Source organism: Corapipo altera, unplaced genomic scaffold (assembly GCF_003945725.1).
Source record: "Corapipo altera isolate COAL_440 unplaced genomic scaffold, ASM394572v1 258, whole genome shotgun sequence".
Classification (NCBI taxonomy): Eukaryota; Metazoa; Chordata; class Aves; order Passeriformes; family Pipridae; genus Corapipo; species Corapipo altera.
Genome location: NW_020885098.1, coordinates 113,691 through 127,080, shown reverse-complemented (window position 1 = coordinate 127,080; position 13,390 = coordinate 113,691). Strand labels below are relative to the sequence as shown.

Genomic DNA, 13,390 nt, shown 5'->3' with positions numbered 1-13,390 from the left:
TACCTGATTTTTCTTGCCTTTTTGTGCAAGTTAACTTTCCTAGTTCAGTTCTATACAACAGTTCTGTACAGTTCTAATCAAAATGTATATCGTATAGAAATTTTGTATAGAAAAAAATTTGTATAGAAGAAAAATGGCTGCACTTAGGGGTGAGGGTTTTTGTGGTTACACGGTTCATCAAAAAGTGTGTTTATTCTGAAACCTTAATTCATCTTAAGGTGCTTATAAGCATAAGAATAATAAACCATTATGTTCCTGGAAGTTGAAATAAAGCCTCGCTTTCAAGTGAACCCCCTTTCCCCCCTTGAATAATTGCTTCTTTTTCCTACCTGCTTGTCCCAGACTGGTCTCACTCCGTTGATGGAAGCAGCCTCGGGGGGATACGCGGAAGTGGGCAGGGTCCTGCTGGACAAAGGTGCAGATGTAAACGCTCCCCCGGTACCTTCCTCCAGAGACACAGCTTTAACCATTGCAGCAGACAAAGGGCACTACAAGTTCTGTGAGCTCCTCATTAGCAGGTACTGGATTTGTAAATGAACAGCTTAAAGAGAAATGTGGCCTTACTTAAACTAATATTTCCCAATATGCAATAATATTTCCCAATGTATGCCACAGGGTAGGGAATGCGAAAGGTTCTGTGTCTGGGACCATTCCTGTGAATTTGCATTTATCACAAGTGCTCAGACGAAGTTCTCTTTGGTGTCAGGGTGCTTCCTTTTGCCCAGAAGCAGGGGTTTGAAGGGGTGTGTTTGGCGTTGTAGGGGAGCTCACATCGACGTGCGGAACAAGAAGGGCAATACTCCGCTCTGGCTGGCGGCCAATGGGGGGCATCTCGATGTCGTCCAGCTGCTCGTTCAGGCTGGAGCTGACGTGGATGCAGCTGATAACAGGAAAATAACTCCTCTCATGGCAGCCTTCCGAAAGGTAGGGCGTGAAGTTCAGCTTGGCTCTTGTCTGCGCTCGTCTTGATCATCCCTGTACAGCTGTTAGAAGTAGAATGTAGCTGTCAGACACTATGTCAGTTCATTTTAGCACTTGGCCTTGAATCTTCCAAAATAGGGGTGTGTGTCACCTGTGTAATGTCTGTGTTAAATTCTAGTAGGAATTTGCTTTATAGGCAGTTTACTGAGGCTGGTTCTGGAGTGTGTGAGGGGTGAGAATTGACGGGTGTTTGTGTGTGGTAGAACTGGGGGGAAATTGGATTGGTTCTTTATGCAAGAGAGGATGAGGACTTTGGTATAAAAAAGTGCAGTTTAGCCCAATTTTAGTATAGAGATGATTGTAACAACAATCCAGGGAGTGGAGTTGAGGTGCTGCAGTACTGGGAGGATCGCAGATGAGTGTAGGAGCCTACAGCTATGAGAGCTGGGCATCTGGAAACTACCCAAAAAAAAATAGAAGCAGAAGTTTGTGGAAGTACAGCTGGAGCAAGGGCAGTCTGACAACAGGTACTGCAATTCTGTGCCTTGTCTGCTGTCAGAAGTGTGCAGAAAAGTGCCCTACTAGTTCAGGAGGTGAGAAAGGTGTAAAAAAGAAGGGTTGAGAGCATCATGTGTCGAAGAGTTGAAAATAAATATTTCTGGAGGAGCGCTGGGACTGCAGTGTTTGTGAGCAAACCAGAGGCAGCTGGGCTGAAAGAGTCATCCTTGAACTGTGTTTGCAGGGGCACGTGAAGGTGGTGCGTTACCTGGTGAAGGAGGTGAACCAGTTCCCATCCGACTCGGAGTGCATGCGATACATAGCAACCATCACTGATAAGGTAAGATGGGAGGGAAGGGAAGATGTGAGAGGGAATAGTGCTGTGCCTCAGCTTTAGGGGCCACGTTGTGAGTTCTCCTTGGCTTGCTGACCACCATCTTTCAGCCAGAGGATGAGTCCCATGGGAATTCTTGAGAAGAAACATAGCAAAAAAAATGGTTACTAAATTACGAGTGTAAGCTGGACATCATACATCCAAACACTTTGGAAACTGAGGGTTGGTGTACTTCCCATTTCAGGAGATGCTGAAGAAGTGCCACCTGTGTATGGAGTCAATTGTTCAAGCCAAAGATAGACAGGCTGCAGAAGCCAACAAAAACGCAAGCATTCTGCTGGAGGAACTGGACTTGGAGAAGGCAAGTGGGAAGAGTTTGGAGCTGGGAATACTTCTTCGGTAAAATTCCAGTTTCACATTGCTTCAGGAGGATGAGGTCGGTGAAAATAGGTATTGAGCATATAGGGGGTTTGTGTAATTACCATAATTGGAGTGTCTAGAGATTAGCATCTTATTGGTCAGGTAATCTTTGATCTTTGCTATTATTCAGAGAAATAGTATCAGGAAACATCAGTGTAACTATTTCCTCTGGAATAATATTGTACCCAAAAGAAAGATTTCTGTTTTTGTCAAGTGCAAGACAGATGGGCATTTTCCAGTCATATGGATTTCAGGCCTAAACCCTGTTTTGTGTCTGAAATAAAATACACTAATTTACTAGAAACCGTAATACTGTAGTAGGAAGCTACACTTGGATTTTTCTGTTAACGTCCTAGGAAATAGAAAGCATTTGGATTTCTTGAAATGCATGGGAAATCTGGTAATGCTGTTCCATGTGCTTGACTTGTAGCTGAGGGAAGAAAGCAGGAGACTGGCTTTGGCTGCCAAAAGAGAGAAAAGAAAGGAGAAGAGGAGGAAGAAAAAAGAAGAACAAAGGCGAAAACTAGAAGAAATAGAAGCAAAAAATAAAGAGAATTTTGAACTTCAAGCTGCTCAGGAGAAAGAGAAGTTAAAAGCTGAAGGTGATTTGTTAAATTGCTACTGCATTTATTCCAAGAAAAGAATGAAATTCTGTATGAGTTGATATAAAAAGGGGAGAAGCTCCATGTTATGACATCCCTAGTTTTAGGGATGTCTGCACAGTTACTGGTTTTGGGTGGTGTTTGGTGCCTTGTGAAGTTATTCCTGAGTTGTTTGATAGGACAGGTGTGATTTGGAAAGCTAAACCACACAAGCTAACTTACTCCTGCTTTTTTTTATTCTTCCATCAGATGATCCCGAAGTCCCAATGGAGCCTCCCAGTGCTACCACCACCACCACCATAGGTATATCTGCCACCTGGACAACACTAGCAGGATCCCATGGGAAGAGGAATAACACCATCACCACAACAAGCTCCAAGAGGAAAAACAGGAAAAACAAAGTAACCCCTGATAACGTTCAGATTATATTTGATGATCAGCTCCCAATTTCCTATAGCCAGCCTGAGAAGGTGAACGGGGAATCCAAGAGCAGCAGCACCAGTGAGAGTGGTGACAGTGACAACATGAGGATCTCTAGCTGTAGCGATGAGAGCAGCAATAGCAACAGCAGCCACAAGAGTGACAATCATTCTTCCACGGCCAGCACTAACACTCAGAGCAACAAAAAGCAACCGTCGGTGCTTGTCACTTGTCCAAAGGATGAGAGGAAAGCAGCTCCTGGCAAGTCATCCATCAAGTAAGTCCCTGGGACCCTGCATGCAAAATACAAGTCATCCTTTTTTTTTTTTTCTTCCCCACATAATAACAACATTTCATTTCTTTTACAGGTTGTCTGAAGTTATTAACGAAGTGACAAATAATTCCTTGTCTACTTGCACAAAATCTGCTCCTTCTCCCCTTTCTTCTCCAAATGGAAAGCTAACCATTGCTAGTCCCAAACGTGGTCAGAAAAGGGAAGAAGGGTGGAAGGAAGTTGTGAGAAGGTAAACAACATTCTCCCCTACTTCCCCTTATTGCTGTGTCCTTTGTGTATCCCTCCCTGGACTTACTGAATGACCTTCTTAGGGGGGCTGAGATTTCACAAAACTGCTGCTATGTAGCTTGAATCAGGAAATAGAAGATTATTTTCAGCAACCTGCCCACAGATTCTTGCCTTGGAAGCATTTCCCACTAAATATTGTTTCTTTTTATACAGATCCAAGAAGGTTTCTGTTCCATCAACTGTAATTTCCAGAGTCATAGGCAGAGGAGGATGTAACATCAACGCGATCCGGGAGTGCACGGGAGCGCACATAGACATTGACAAACAGAAGGATAAAACTGGAGATCGGATAATCACCATTAGGTGAGCAGGAGCCTTCATTTGCTCCTTCCTGTGGGGTTCTTTTCATTGTAGAACACCTGTCTGTATAGAAAAATGAAAAGGCTTAATCTGGTTGCTCCTTGGAAGATCACTTTGAGGCGGGGAGGTGAATGGTGAAGCACAAGTGCAACCACCATATGTTGGTACTAAATAAAAGTTGTGAGATGAGGCAAAGCATAAATACTGGGACATGGCTAAATATGTGGACTTGTTTAGGGAAGTAAATATTTTAGCCATTTGGGGTTTTGGGGAGAGTCAGAGTTTTCAACTTGAGCTTCCTGAGCAATTGTCAGCAGCAGGAACCTGCCAAGCTCAGTTTTCAGGTGGAGAGTTATTTTCCTGTCTGTGTTAGCATGACAGAAGGCAGGCTGGATCGTGGATCATGTGTTGGAGGTTCTTGGCTATAATGTGTGTAAATGCTTAGATGTGCTTTTCCCCTTCCTTCCTTTCCGTAGGGGTGGCACAGAATCAACCAGGCAGGCCACGCAGTTGATCAACGCTCTGATTAAGGATCCGGATAAGGAAATCGATGAACTTATTCCAAAGAACCGTTTGAAAAGTTCGACCGCAAACTCCAAAATGGGGTCCTCGGCGCCTGCCACCACCACAGCTGCTAACAGTTCTCTCGTGGGCATCAAAGTGACCACCGTAGCTGCTTCGTCGGCGTCCCAGCCTGCCTCCGCGCTCTCCGTGCCTGCCATCTCCTCAGCCTCCACTCACAAGAGCATTAAGAACCCCGTGAACAACGTGCGGCCTGGTTTCCAAGTCTCCCTCCCGCTGGCGTATCCTCCTCCGCAGTTTGCACACGCTTTGCTCGCCGCTCAGACCTTCCAGCAGATCCGTCCGCCTCGGTTGCCCATGACACACTTCGGAGGTACTTTCCCACCAGCCCAGTCCACGTGGGGCCCGTTTCCCGTTCGGCCGCTGAGCCCCGCGAGAGCCACGAACTCGCCGAAACCTCACATGGTGCCTCGCCACAACAGCCAGAACAGCAGCGGTGCTCAGGGGAACCCGGCGAGTTCTCTGACGACGAGTCCCACGGCGACCACGACTTCGGTGGCCTCCACTGTGCCTGGTTCTTCCGCGAGCGGCAGCCCGAGTTCCCCCTCGGTCAGGAGACAGCTCTTCGTCACGGTCGTGAAGACGTCCAATGCCACGACGACCACCGTGACCACCACGGCGAGCAACACGAGCACGGCGCCCACCAACGCCACGTATCCGACTCCTACTGCCAAAGAACACTACCCCGCCTCTTCCCCCTCGTCTCCCTCTCCTCCCGCGCAGCCCGCGGGCGTCGCCAGGAGCAGTCCTTCCGACTGCGCGGCCGCGGCCTCTCCCAACAAAGGTGCGCCTTCATCTGACGCAGACGCGGGCAGCCCGCCCGCGGTGGAAGCGAGCGGCTCGACCGGCAGCAGGCAGCCCAACCCCGGCACCGGCAGCTCCTCCGTGCATCCCGCTCATCAGCAGCCCCCGGGAGCTCCTCTCCCAGAGGCCAGGCCCCCTCTCCAGCAACCTCAGGTTCCCGCTCCAGATCCTCGGCTGGTTGTGCCTCCAAATTTAGCGGCGACGAGCTCATCTGCTCCCGTGGCGGGTCCGACCAACACCCCGATGACCTACCCCGTGTCCCAGACGTCCATGGGGTCTGCCCAGCCCGCAGCCAAGATGGAAACCCCGGCCATCAGACCGCCTGTCCATGCAACCGGCAGCGTCCACAAGAATCCAGCTCCTGTGCAAAACTCCTCCGTCGCAGTCCTCAACGTGAACCACATCAAAAGGCCCCACAGTGTTCCTTCTTCAGTGCAGCTTCCTTCTACCTTAAGTACACAAAGTGCTTCTCAGAATTCGGCCCACCCGGCGAACAAGCCCATGGGGAACAACTTCAGTGCTACTCTGCCTTTCGGGCCCTTTAGTACGTTGTTTGAGAACAGCCCCACGTCTGCTCATGCCTTCTGGGGTGGGTCCGTCGTGTCATCTCAGACGCCACCGGAATCCATGCTCTCCGCAAAGTCCTCATTTTTGCCAAATTCAGATCCGTTACATCAGTCTGACACTTCCAAAGCCCCAGGTTTTAGGCCACCGTTACAGAGGCCAGCTCCAAGTCCCTCAGGTAAGTGTGTTTTGTGTCCACACCTTAATAATGCAGTTTATTCTGGATTTTTCAAGCCAAGTAGAGCTCATTTTCCTTTTTTAAGTGCCCCCTCTCAAATCTAATAACTGGGTGGCAGCTGATGAGCTTGATAAAAGTCACTCTTTTTGCCATTGCAGTCTGCTCTGCTCTGATAGCTGAGATAAGAAAACTGTTGTTTCCACCTCCCTTCCCTTCCGCCACCTAATGCCTGCTCTGGTTTATGGTAAAATGTCCTGAGGCTGTAAAAAAATATGCAGTGTCTTCCAGGTGTGAACTTGTAACTTAGAAGAGATGTGTTCTCTTCACTGCTAAATTTGAGCAAAAAATGTTATTTCCTTGACTGCCTGAAATTTGTAGGGAAGCACTGAGCCCTCTGCCCAAAGCAGAGGCCAAGGGGTTGTCACAGAACCTGTTGTGTAGCTTTCAGAAAGTACAGACATGGTTTGGGCCATCTCTGCCTGTTTTTGTGGGACCTTTGGGTTTTTTATGAATCAATACAAGAGCAATTTTTTTTCCTGTTTTGTGAATGTGATGGTGTTGAATTTTGTCAGTTTAATATACTTCTCAGCACTTTGATACGTGACTGTATAACAGTAAGATATACAAATATATCAGTCTTAGACCTCTAAGATTTTATTTTCCCCTTTCTTCCTTGAAGAGGACACGAAGGGAGCAGTAAATCTTGTGTTTCGAATATCTTGGCTAGTTGGTGCCATTTGGTGTTACTAAAATAGGAATCATTCTTGGTTTTTATGTACAGCACAATTGCCACGTGCAGTCCAGACTTGCAAAGTGGAAAGCTTGAGCCTCCCAGTTTTCTTTGGAAAACAGTAACACACCCCCCCAGAAATGCACGGGATAAAAGTTTTCGTTCTTGTTATTTCCACAGTATGGGCAAGCTCTTGAGGGAGGTGCTGGAGTCCCGGGAATCACTTGTGCCCATTTCTCTTGTAGGTATTGTCAGTATGGATTCCCCTTATGCTTCTGTAACACCTTCTTCTACACACCTGGGGAACTTTGCCTCGAACCTTTCGGGAGGGCAGATCTACGCGCCCGGGGCACCTCTCGGCGGAGCACCTGCAGCTGCTAATTTTAACAGACAGCATTTTTCCCCTCTTAGTTTGTTGCCCCCGTGTTCATCAGCATCCAACGGTGAGTTCTGCTCAGCGGGCAGCGGGTGAGAAGCTGCCGTGTCAATACAGTGGTCTCACAGAACCGTGTGAGGAATTCCAAGAGAAAATCCTTGGGGCAGGTTCTGGTGCCTTCCTCCAGCTCTGCCTGTGCGAGGCAGTTTTGTGGGCAAAAAAATAAGAAGCTGTTGAATGTTGGCTTACTCAGGGAATGAGTTAGTCTGATTTGTTGGCAAAAATAATGGCAAAAAGCCCACAGGGAACAAATCAGGATTTAAAAAAGGAAATAAAAAAAAAGAGGAAAAAAAATAAACCCAACAACAGCATGGATTTCTTTGGGTTTATTTTAGCTCTGGTTTTGGCTATCGTCCTCAAATCCTCTGCTTCTGATAGTGATGCTCAGTTTAAGTTTTGTGTGTCCAGTGGCTGGGCTGCCAGGGCATGATAAGCATTTTTATATAAGGGACTGAATCAATGGTAAATGTCTCTCTGATCTGAAAGTAAGACTTGAATTTATCCTGAAGTGTGTGCTGGATGAACCTGGTGTTGACCAGCTCCCCACTGCCAGTTGCTGGACATGCAGGGGTGGGTTTGTGGGATCTGGCTGCCACCACTAAGTGCTCCTGTTGCTCTCCTTGCAGAATCTCCTGCTCAGTCCGTGTCCTCTGGAGTACGAGCACCCTCTCCCACCCCTTCAGCAGTGTCCTTGGGATCAGAAAAGCCCAGTAATGTTTCTCAGGACAGAAAAGTTCCTGTTCCCATCGGGACTGAACGGTCTGCACGTATTAGACAAACTGGAACGTCTACTCCTTCTGTTATTGGGAGCAACTTGGCTGCTCCAGTGGGACATAGTGGGATCTGGTCCTTCGAAGGTATAGGTGGCAGTCAAGGTATGTGGTGTTCATAGGTGCACTTGAATTGATCACAGTGTTGTGTTTCCCAAAGTCACTCCAGTACTGGAGGATGATGCAGAAGTGAGTGCCTCAAAATACAGGAGTGCTCTTTCCGAGGGATTTGGAGCAGGGACTTGTGCTTGCCCTCCTGTCCAGTTATTTGTGTTTTACTGAGGTCTCAGCAAACAGTTCTGAAACGCCCTGGCTGTGAAGGTCTGGTACTCCAAGTAAGAATTAACAGGAAAAATAAAACTGCAGGGTTTACAGGGGTGGACTGGGTGAGGATCATTGGATTTAGGAAGAGGGGAAATTAAGGTGTCTCAGGATAACTGTCTGGGATTTTGCTGTTGATGAAAGAGATTGTTTGTACAGTAGGAGATAATATTTAATTTGTAGCCAAGATAGAGCTTTTTGTGCTGAGGATGGTGCTTCTCTTAAGTGGTAATGTTCTACATTTGGGGGTTTTTTGGTTTTTTCCAGCCATTTGCATTTTACCAACACAAACTCTTGGCTATCCTAGAGTCACATAGAATTTAGTATTTCATAATTTATTAATAACTTCAGCAAACTCGCCAGGAATCTCAGATGCAACTTACAGGAGACTGATGAATTTTGTCGTATTGATGGGGTGGGGGTTGGGTTTGATTGTTAGTTTCTGTAGGGTTTTTTTCTTGGGATGGGAGGTGTGAATCATAAGACCATGTTGGATCAGACCTCTGGAGGTCCTGTCAGCCCCCTGCACAAAATGGGGTTTGCCATGAGGCTGGACAAGGTTGCTCAGGGCTTTATCCAATCTGCCTGGGAAAACCTGCAGGAATGGGAATGGGAACTGCTCAACCCCTGTAAGTAACCTGTTGTGCTGCTTGACTGAGTCCAGACAGCTTAAGGTTTTAACTGACTGACTGCCCTGGGGTTTATCCCCAAATACAAACCTCATTTTACTTCACTAGTGGTCTTCTCCCGGGTAAGGCTTTAGAAATGTAATATTTGTTTATATTGTCTGGCTGTAAAAGTTGTCCTTTGTGCCTGTCTTGGCCTTTAGAATGCTTCTTGCTTTCTACTTTTTTCAATTACTTGAATATTTTGATTTTCAGTTCACAACAGGATTGGCTTTTCTTGACTATTGGGATGCCTCAGAAATGTTTTTGTATCCCTTCTCCAAATACAATTTCCTTATGTTTTGTTTTGAAAATTGGCTTTATGAATGTCTGAGGTTTGAACTGTAGCACCAATACCAAGCTCCCCCTGGTGCATTCATGTAATTAGTACACGAGCACGTGTCTGGAGCTGGTCATTTTCTGGTTTTGCTTTGCAAAAGTACTTCTCTGTTTCTTAGAATATTAAATAATAAATGGAAGAATGGTAATGAAGTGGAGCAAACAGTCTTCGTAGCATACATACCCTTTTCACAGCACCAAAGGCGCAAAGAATTGAGGTTTTTGGAGGAGGGAGAGTTAGCCCAGATGCCAGCTTTGCTGTTGAGGTGGAGGAGAATGGCAGGGGCAGCGCCCTGGTCACAGGTAACTGTTCCCAGCTCCTGGCACCGCCTCAGGGCTCTGACTGGGGGCCTGCAGGGGCACGTTGTGGTGCTCCCCATCCCACACGTGCCAGAGTTTTCGTGGGTGCGGGAGCTGCAGGCTGGGCACAGGGCACAGCTGAGGCTGGGGGATGCAGGAGGAGGGGGTGTCGTGTGGGTAACGCTGTGTCTCTGTGCTGTCAGACAAAGTGGACTGGTGTCACAGCGGGATGGGAAGCCACATGATCCACCGGCCCATGTCCGACCCGGGTGTGTTCTCACACCAAGCCATGGAGAGGGACAGCACGGGAATCGTCACGCCTTCCGGTACATTCCATCAGCCCGTTCCTGCAGGATACATGGACTTCCCAAAAGTCGGGGTAATGACCTTGGGCCTGATAGGCAGCACAAAGCCCTCTTAGCCCTTCTGTCTGTGCAGGGATAGCAGCGTCCACGAAAACATCCTGACTGTTGCTTTTCCTTGCCCTCAGGGAATGCCTTTTTCTGTGTATGGGAACGCCATGATTCCTCCCGTAGCCCCCATCACAGATGGTACTGGAGGCCCCATCTTTAACGGGCCTCATGCTGCTGACCCATCTTGGAACTCGCTGATAAAGATGGTTTCAAATTCCACAGAGAACAACGGGCCTCAGACGGTAATTGTTCCCTTTTTTTACACTGGGTGTTTTATCCAAAACCGTCGTGATTCCTGTCTGTGCAGTTCTGCATCTGAGAAAACAAATTTTGGGGCAAAATTTGGCAGGAAAGGCTGTTTATTTTTGCTGTTAGTTAAGTTTTCCCTTCCCAAAAATGGAAAGCAGCAGGGGGTTGTTGCTGGACCCCTGACTGTGTTAGGAGTGCTCATAGGAAGGGAGTAAGTAGCTCTTTGCTGCTCTGTTCTTGCCTGGCTTGTCCACTAAATATAATTTAGGCAGCGTGTTTAATTCCCCTAAACCTCTTGTTCCTACTCAGCAACTAATACTCTAATGGAACATCAGTGGCTCTTGTTAGATTGTATCCTGTGTTTACTTTTAATTAGACAGTGAGCTCTGTTACACTGTTACTAAATAAAGATGTTTCTAGGCTTAATTTGCTTGGGAATGATCCAAGCTCCAGGGAATAGTTCCCAGCTCTGGCAGACCATAGGTGTGTGGAAGAGGGGGGTTTGGCCACAGTTCAGGTATTGCTCTGAAGTGGCTCCTGACCACAGTGAGGTGGTTTCTGGTTTAATGAGGAAACTTTGTCCCCCAGAGAAAGTTTCACTTGGTTAGACTTGAGTTTCCTCAGAGCTGAGGGTGCTGGGGGGAGATAAGGTGCCAGAAATGAAGTTATTGATTGATATCAAATCTGAACTGGAAGAGGAGGGTGAGTCTCTCGCTCTGGGAGCTGGAGGGATTCAGGCACTGGCCTTGCAAGTACTTTGGCACATGCACAGAGTCCTGTTAGTTCTCCTGGGCCCTGCAGTGTCCCTGTGACTTGTGCCCTGCTCTGAGCAGCACCGAGTTAACACAGGTCTCTCTTGCAGGTGTGGACTGGAACTTGGACACCTCACATGAACAGTGTGCATATGAACCAACTGGGCTGAGTGGGATCAACGTGCTGGCCTTGAGATTCCTTGTTTTGCAGAGGAAACCACAAATGGCAGAAACAGTTTATGTGCTCCCAGATCATTCTACTGATGTGCTTGACTGAAGTGTGTAGGCTTTTTGCAGAAGAACTTACTAACTGACCTTTTTCTGTGAACATTGTGACCACCCATTCCCCACCATCATATGTTTCAACTTAGTTAGACTTTCTTCTTTCCTTTCCTCCTTTTTTTTTTTTTCTGACATAACTTTCTGTTGAAGCTGTTCTTTGGCTGGTTGGTTTTAGTACTGTAAACTGCTTCTGAGCAAACACAGAAATTTAGCAAAATTATGTAAACTTGATCCTGAAGTTTTAGAATGGCAAATAAATGTACAATTGTTTACATAACAAATGGCTAAGCAGAAAGTAAATTTCAATATGTCAGTTATAGAGGCTCTACTTTATGTAGACTTAAATTAATGTGAGATATGTACCTTCATATTCAGAAATCTGGATGTTTCCTTCATACATTAAACTATTAATAAGCATAACTTTTCTACTTGTGTAATTTAAGTATGTTATAAAAACAAAAAAACCCCAGGCATTATCAGAGGGCTTTTTCCAAATAAATATGTGTTGGATTTTTTTGAGAATACATACATTCTCTGCTTGAAATGAGAGCTTCCCTGCTGAAAGCTCCCAAGGCAGGTTTGTTCCGAATAAGCCCCTGTGAAGATTTATTTGGAGAAGTCAAAGTGGAAATTCCCTTGCAGCCAGGAGCTGTCACCTGTGAACAGCAGTACCAGGAGTTAAAGTCGGGAGGGGTTCTTTGAGGCCAGACTGGGTGAGCAGTGGCACTGATCCAGTCAAGATCCCCCTGCAGTTCCTGTACATAGTGTTTAAAGGAGATGTACAACTCAGATTTAAGAAGTACTGTTTGTTTTTATTATGGTGCTCCTTTGAAAGACAGAAGAAATACCCCACTTGCCTTTTACATCCTGTGGTATTTGAGGTGGGCACAAGTCTTGTACATACCCATGTCCATACACCTGCCCTTAGGTGGTGCTCTAAATAAAAGCAAGCTCCTTTTTCCGGCTGCAAGTACATCCTGTGAAGATGTGGTGGGAACAGCATGGATCCTGAAATGAAGAACTGCTCAGAAAAAGGATCTACAACTCCATCTCACACCTTACTGTGGTGGTACTGTGTCCTACCCCTCTGCTGTGTGACCAGCAGCTCTCTGCTACGTTATTTGCTTAAGGTTTTAGTACTGTTTTAGGTTACTAATTGTTAATCCTACTGAGAAGCAGTACTCAGTATTGATTAGGACCACGAATTCCAGAGTATTTGTTGACCTGACAGCTCAATCCATGTTTGGGGCAGCACAGGCTTGATGCCACCACTGTGGCTGGACAATGGGAAATCCTGGGTGGAGGGAATTGGACTTTTTTATTTTTTCCTCAGATACATTTTTTTTTTTTTAATTCTTCCACAATATAATGCTTTTTATTTGTCCAATAAACCAAGGAATATGCTCTTTTAGGAGCGGGCAGGTGCTCTTTATTTGAGAAAAGGGAACAACCAGGGTTATGACGAACATGGAGAGGAGAACATGGTGCAGAGTGTGTGGTTTAAGGGGTATTTAGACCTCTCCTTGCTACGCAAGAGGTGAGGAGACACAGTTCAGAACCTGGCTGGGCAGGAGAACAGATGTGGAATGAATAATTGCTCATTAATGAATATAGTTTTAAGGCTGAGAAAGGCTGGGGCTGTTCAGCCTGGAGAACCTCGCCGTACCTGAAGGGGCCTGCAGGGAAGCCGGCGAGGGCCTACTGGGGAATTGTACAAGGAGTAATGGGTACGAAGTGAAGGAGGGGAAATGTAGGTTAGGGACGGGGCCGTCATTATTTCCCCTGAGGGCGGCGGCACAGCGTTGCTGGCTGCCCGCCCTTTTGCCCTTAACCGCCATGGCGGTCGCGGCGTCGCGCGCTCCGCCCTTGGGCGGGCCGCGCATGCGCACACCTGGGTGCGTGGGGTCGCCGTTGGCCATGTGGCGGC

At 46.9% G+C, this 13,390-nt stretch overlaps 2 protein-coding genes across 11 annotated transcripts in view; both read left to right on the top strand.

Annotated features, from left to right (window-relative positions):
• ANKRD17 (ankyrin repeat domain 17) overlaps positions 1 to 11,883 on the top strand; it is a 70,139-nt gene extending 58,256 nt beyond the window's left edge. For 7 of the 10 annotated variants that reach the window (XM_027669670.1, XM_027669669.1, XM_027669678.1 and 4 more), the window contains 15 exons: positions 343 to 518; positions 762 to 924; positions 1,664 to 1,759; positions 1,998 to 2,114; positions 2,604 to 2,775; positions 3,025 to 3,472; positions 3,564 to 3,719; positions 3,932 to 4,081; positions 4,555 to 6,206; positions 7,182 to 7,379; positions 7,999 to 8,247; positions 9,663 to 9,770; positions 9,971 to 10,146; positions 10,258 to 10,422; positions 11,292 to 11,883. In XM_027669670.1, coding sequence (XP_027525471.1) covers positions 343 to 518; positions 762 to 924; positions 1,664 to 1,759; positions 1,998 to 2,114; positions 2,604 to 2,775; positions 3,025 to 3,472; positions 3,564 to 3,719; positions 3,932 to 4,081; positions 4,555 to 6,206; positions 7,182 to 7,379; positions 7,999 to 8,247; positions 9,663 to 9,770; positions 9,971 to 10,146; positions 10,258 to 10,422; positions 11,292 to 11,351 — 4,086 coding nt within the window. In that variant the 3' untranslated portion in view covers positions 11,352 to 11,883. The remainder of the gene's footprint in view (positions 1 to 342; positions 519 to 761; positions 925 to 1,663; positions 1,760 to 1,997; positions 2,115 to 2,603; positions 2,776 to 3,024; positions 3,473 to 3,563; positions 3,720 to 3,931; positions 4,082 to 4,554; positions 6,207 to 7,181; positions 7,380 to 7,998; positions 8,248 to 9,662; positions 9,771 to 9,970; positions 10,147 to 10,257; positions 10,423 to 11,291) is intronic. The other 3 variants (XM_027669672.1, XM_027669671.1, XM_027669679.1) reach the window with 1 other exon arrangement.
• A 1,416-nt stretch (positions 11,884 to 13,299) lies between these two features.
• The window catches only part of LOC113960225 (cytochrome c oxidase assembly protein COX18, mitochondrial), a 4,317-nt gene continuing 4,226 nt past the window's right edge, over positions 13,300 to 13,390 (top strand). Inside the window, exon 1 of the mRNA XM_027669661.1 lies at positions 13,300 to 13,333. Within this exon, the coding sequence (XP_027525462.1) occupies positions 13,300 to 13,333 (34 nt within the window). The remainder of the gene's footprint in view (positions 13,334 to 13,390) is intronic.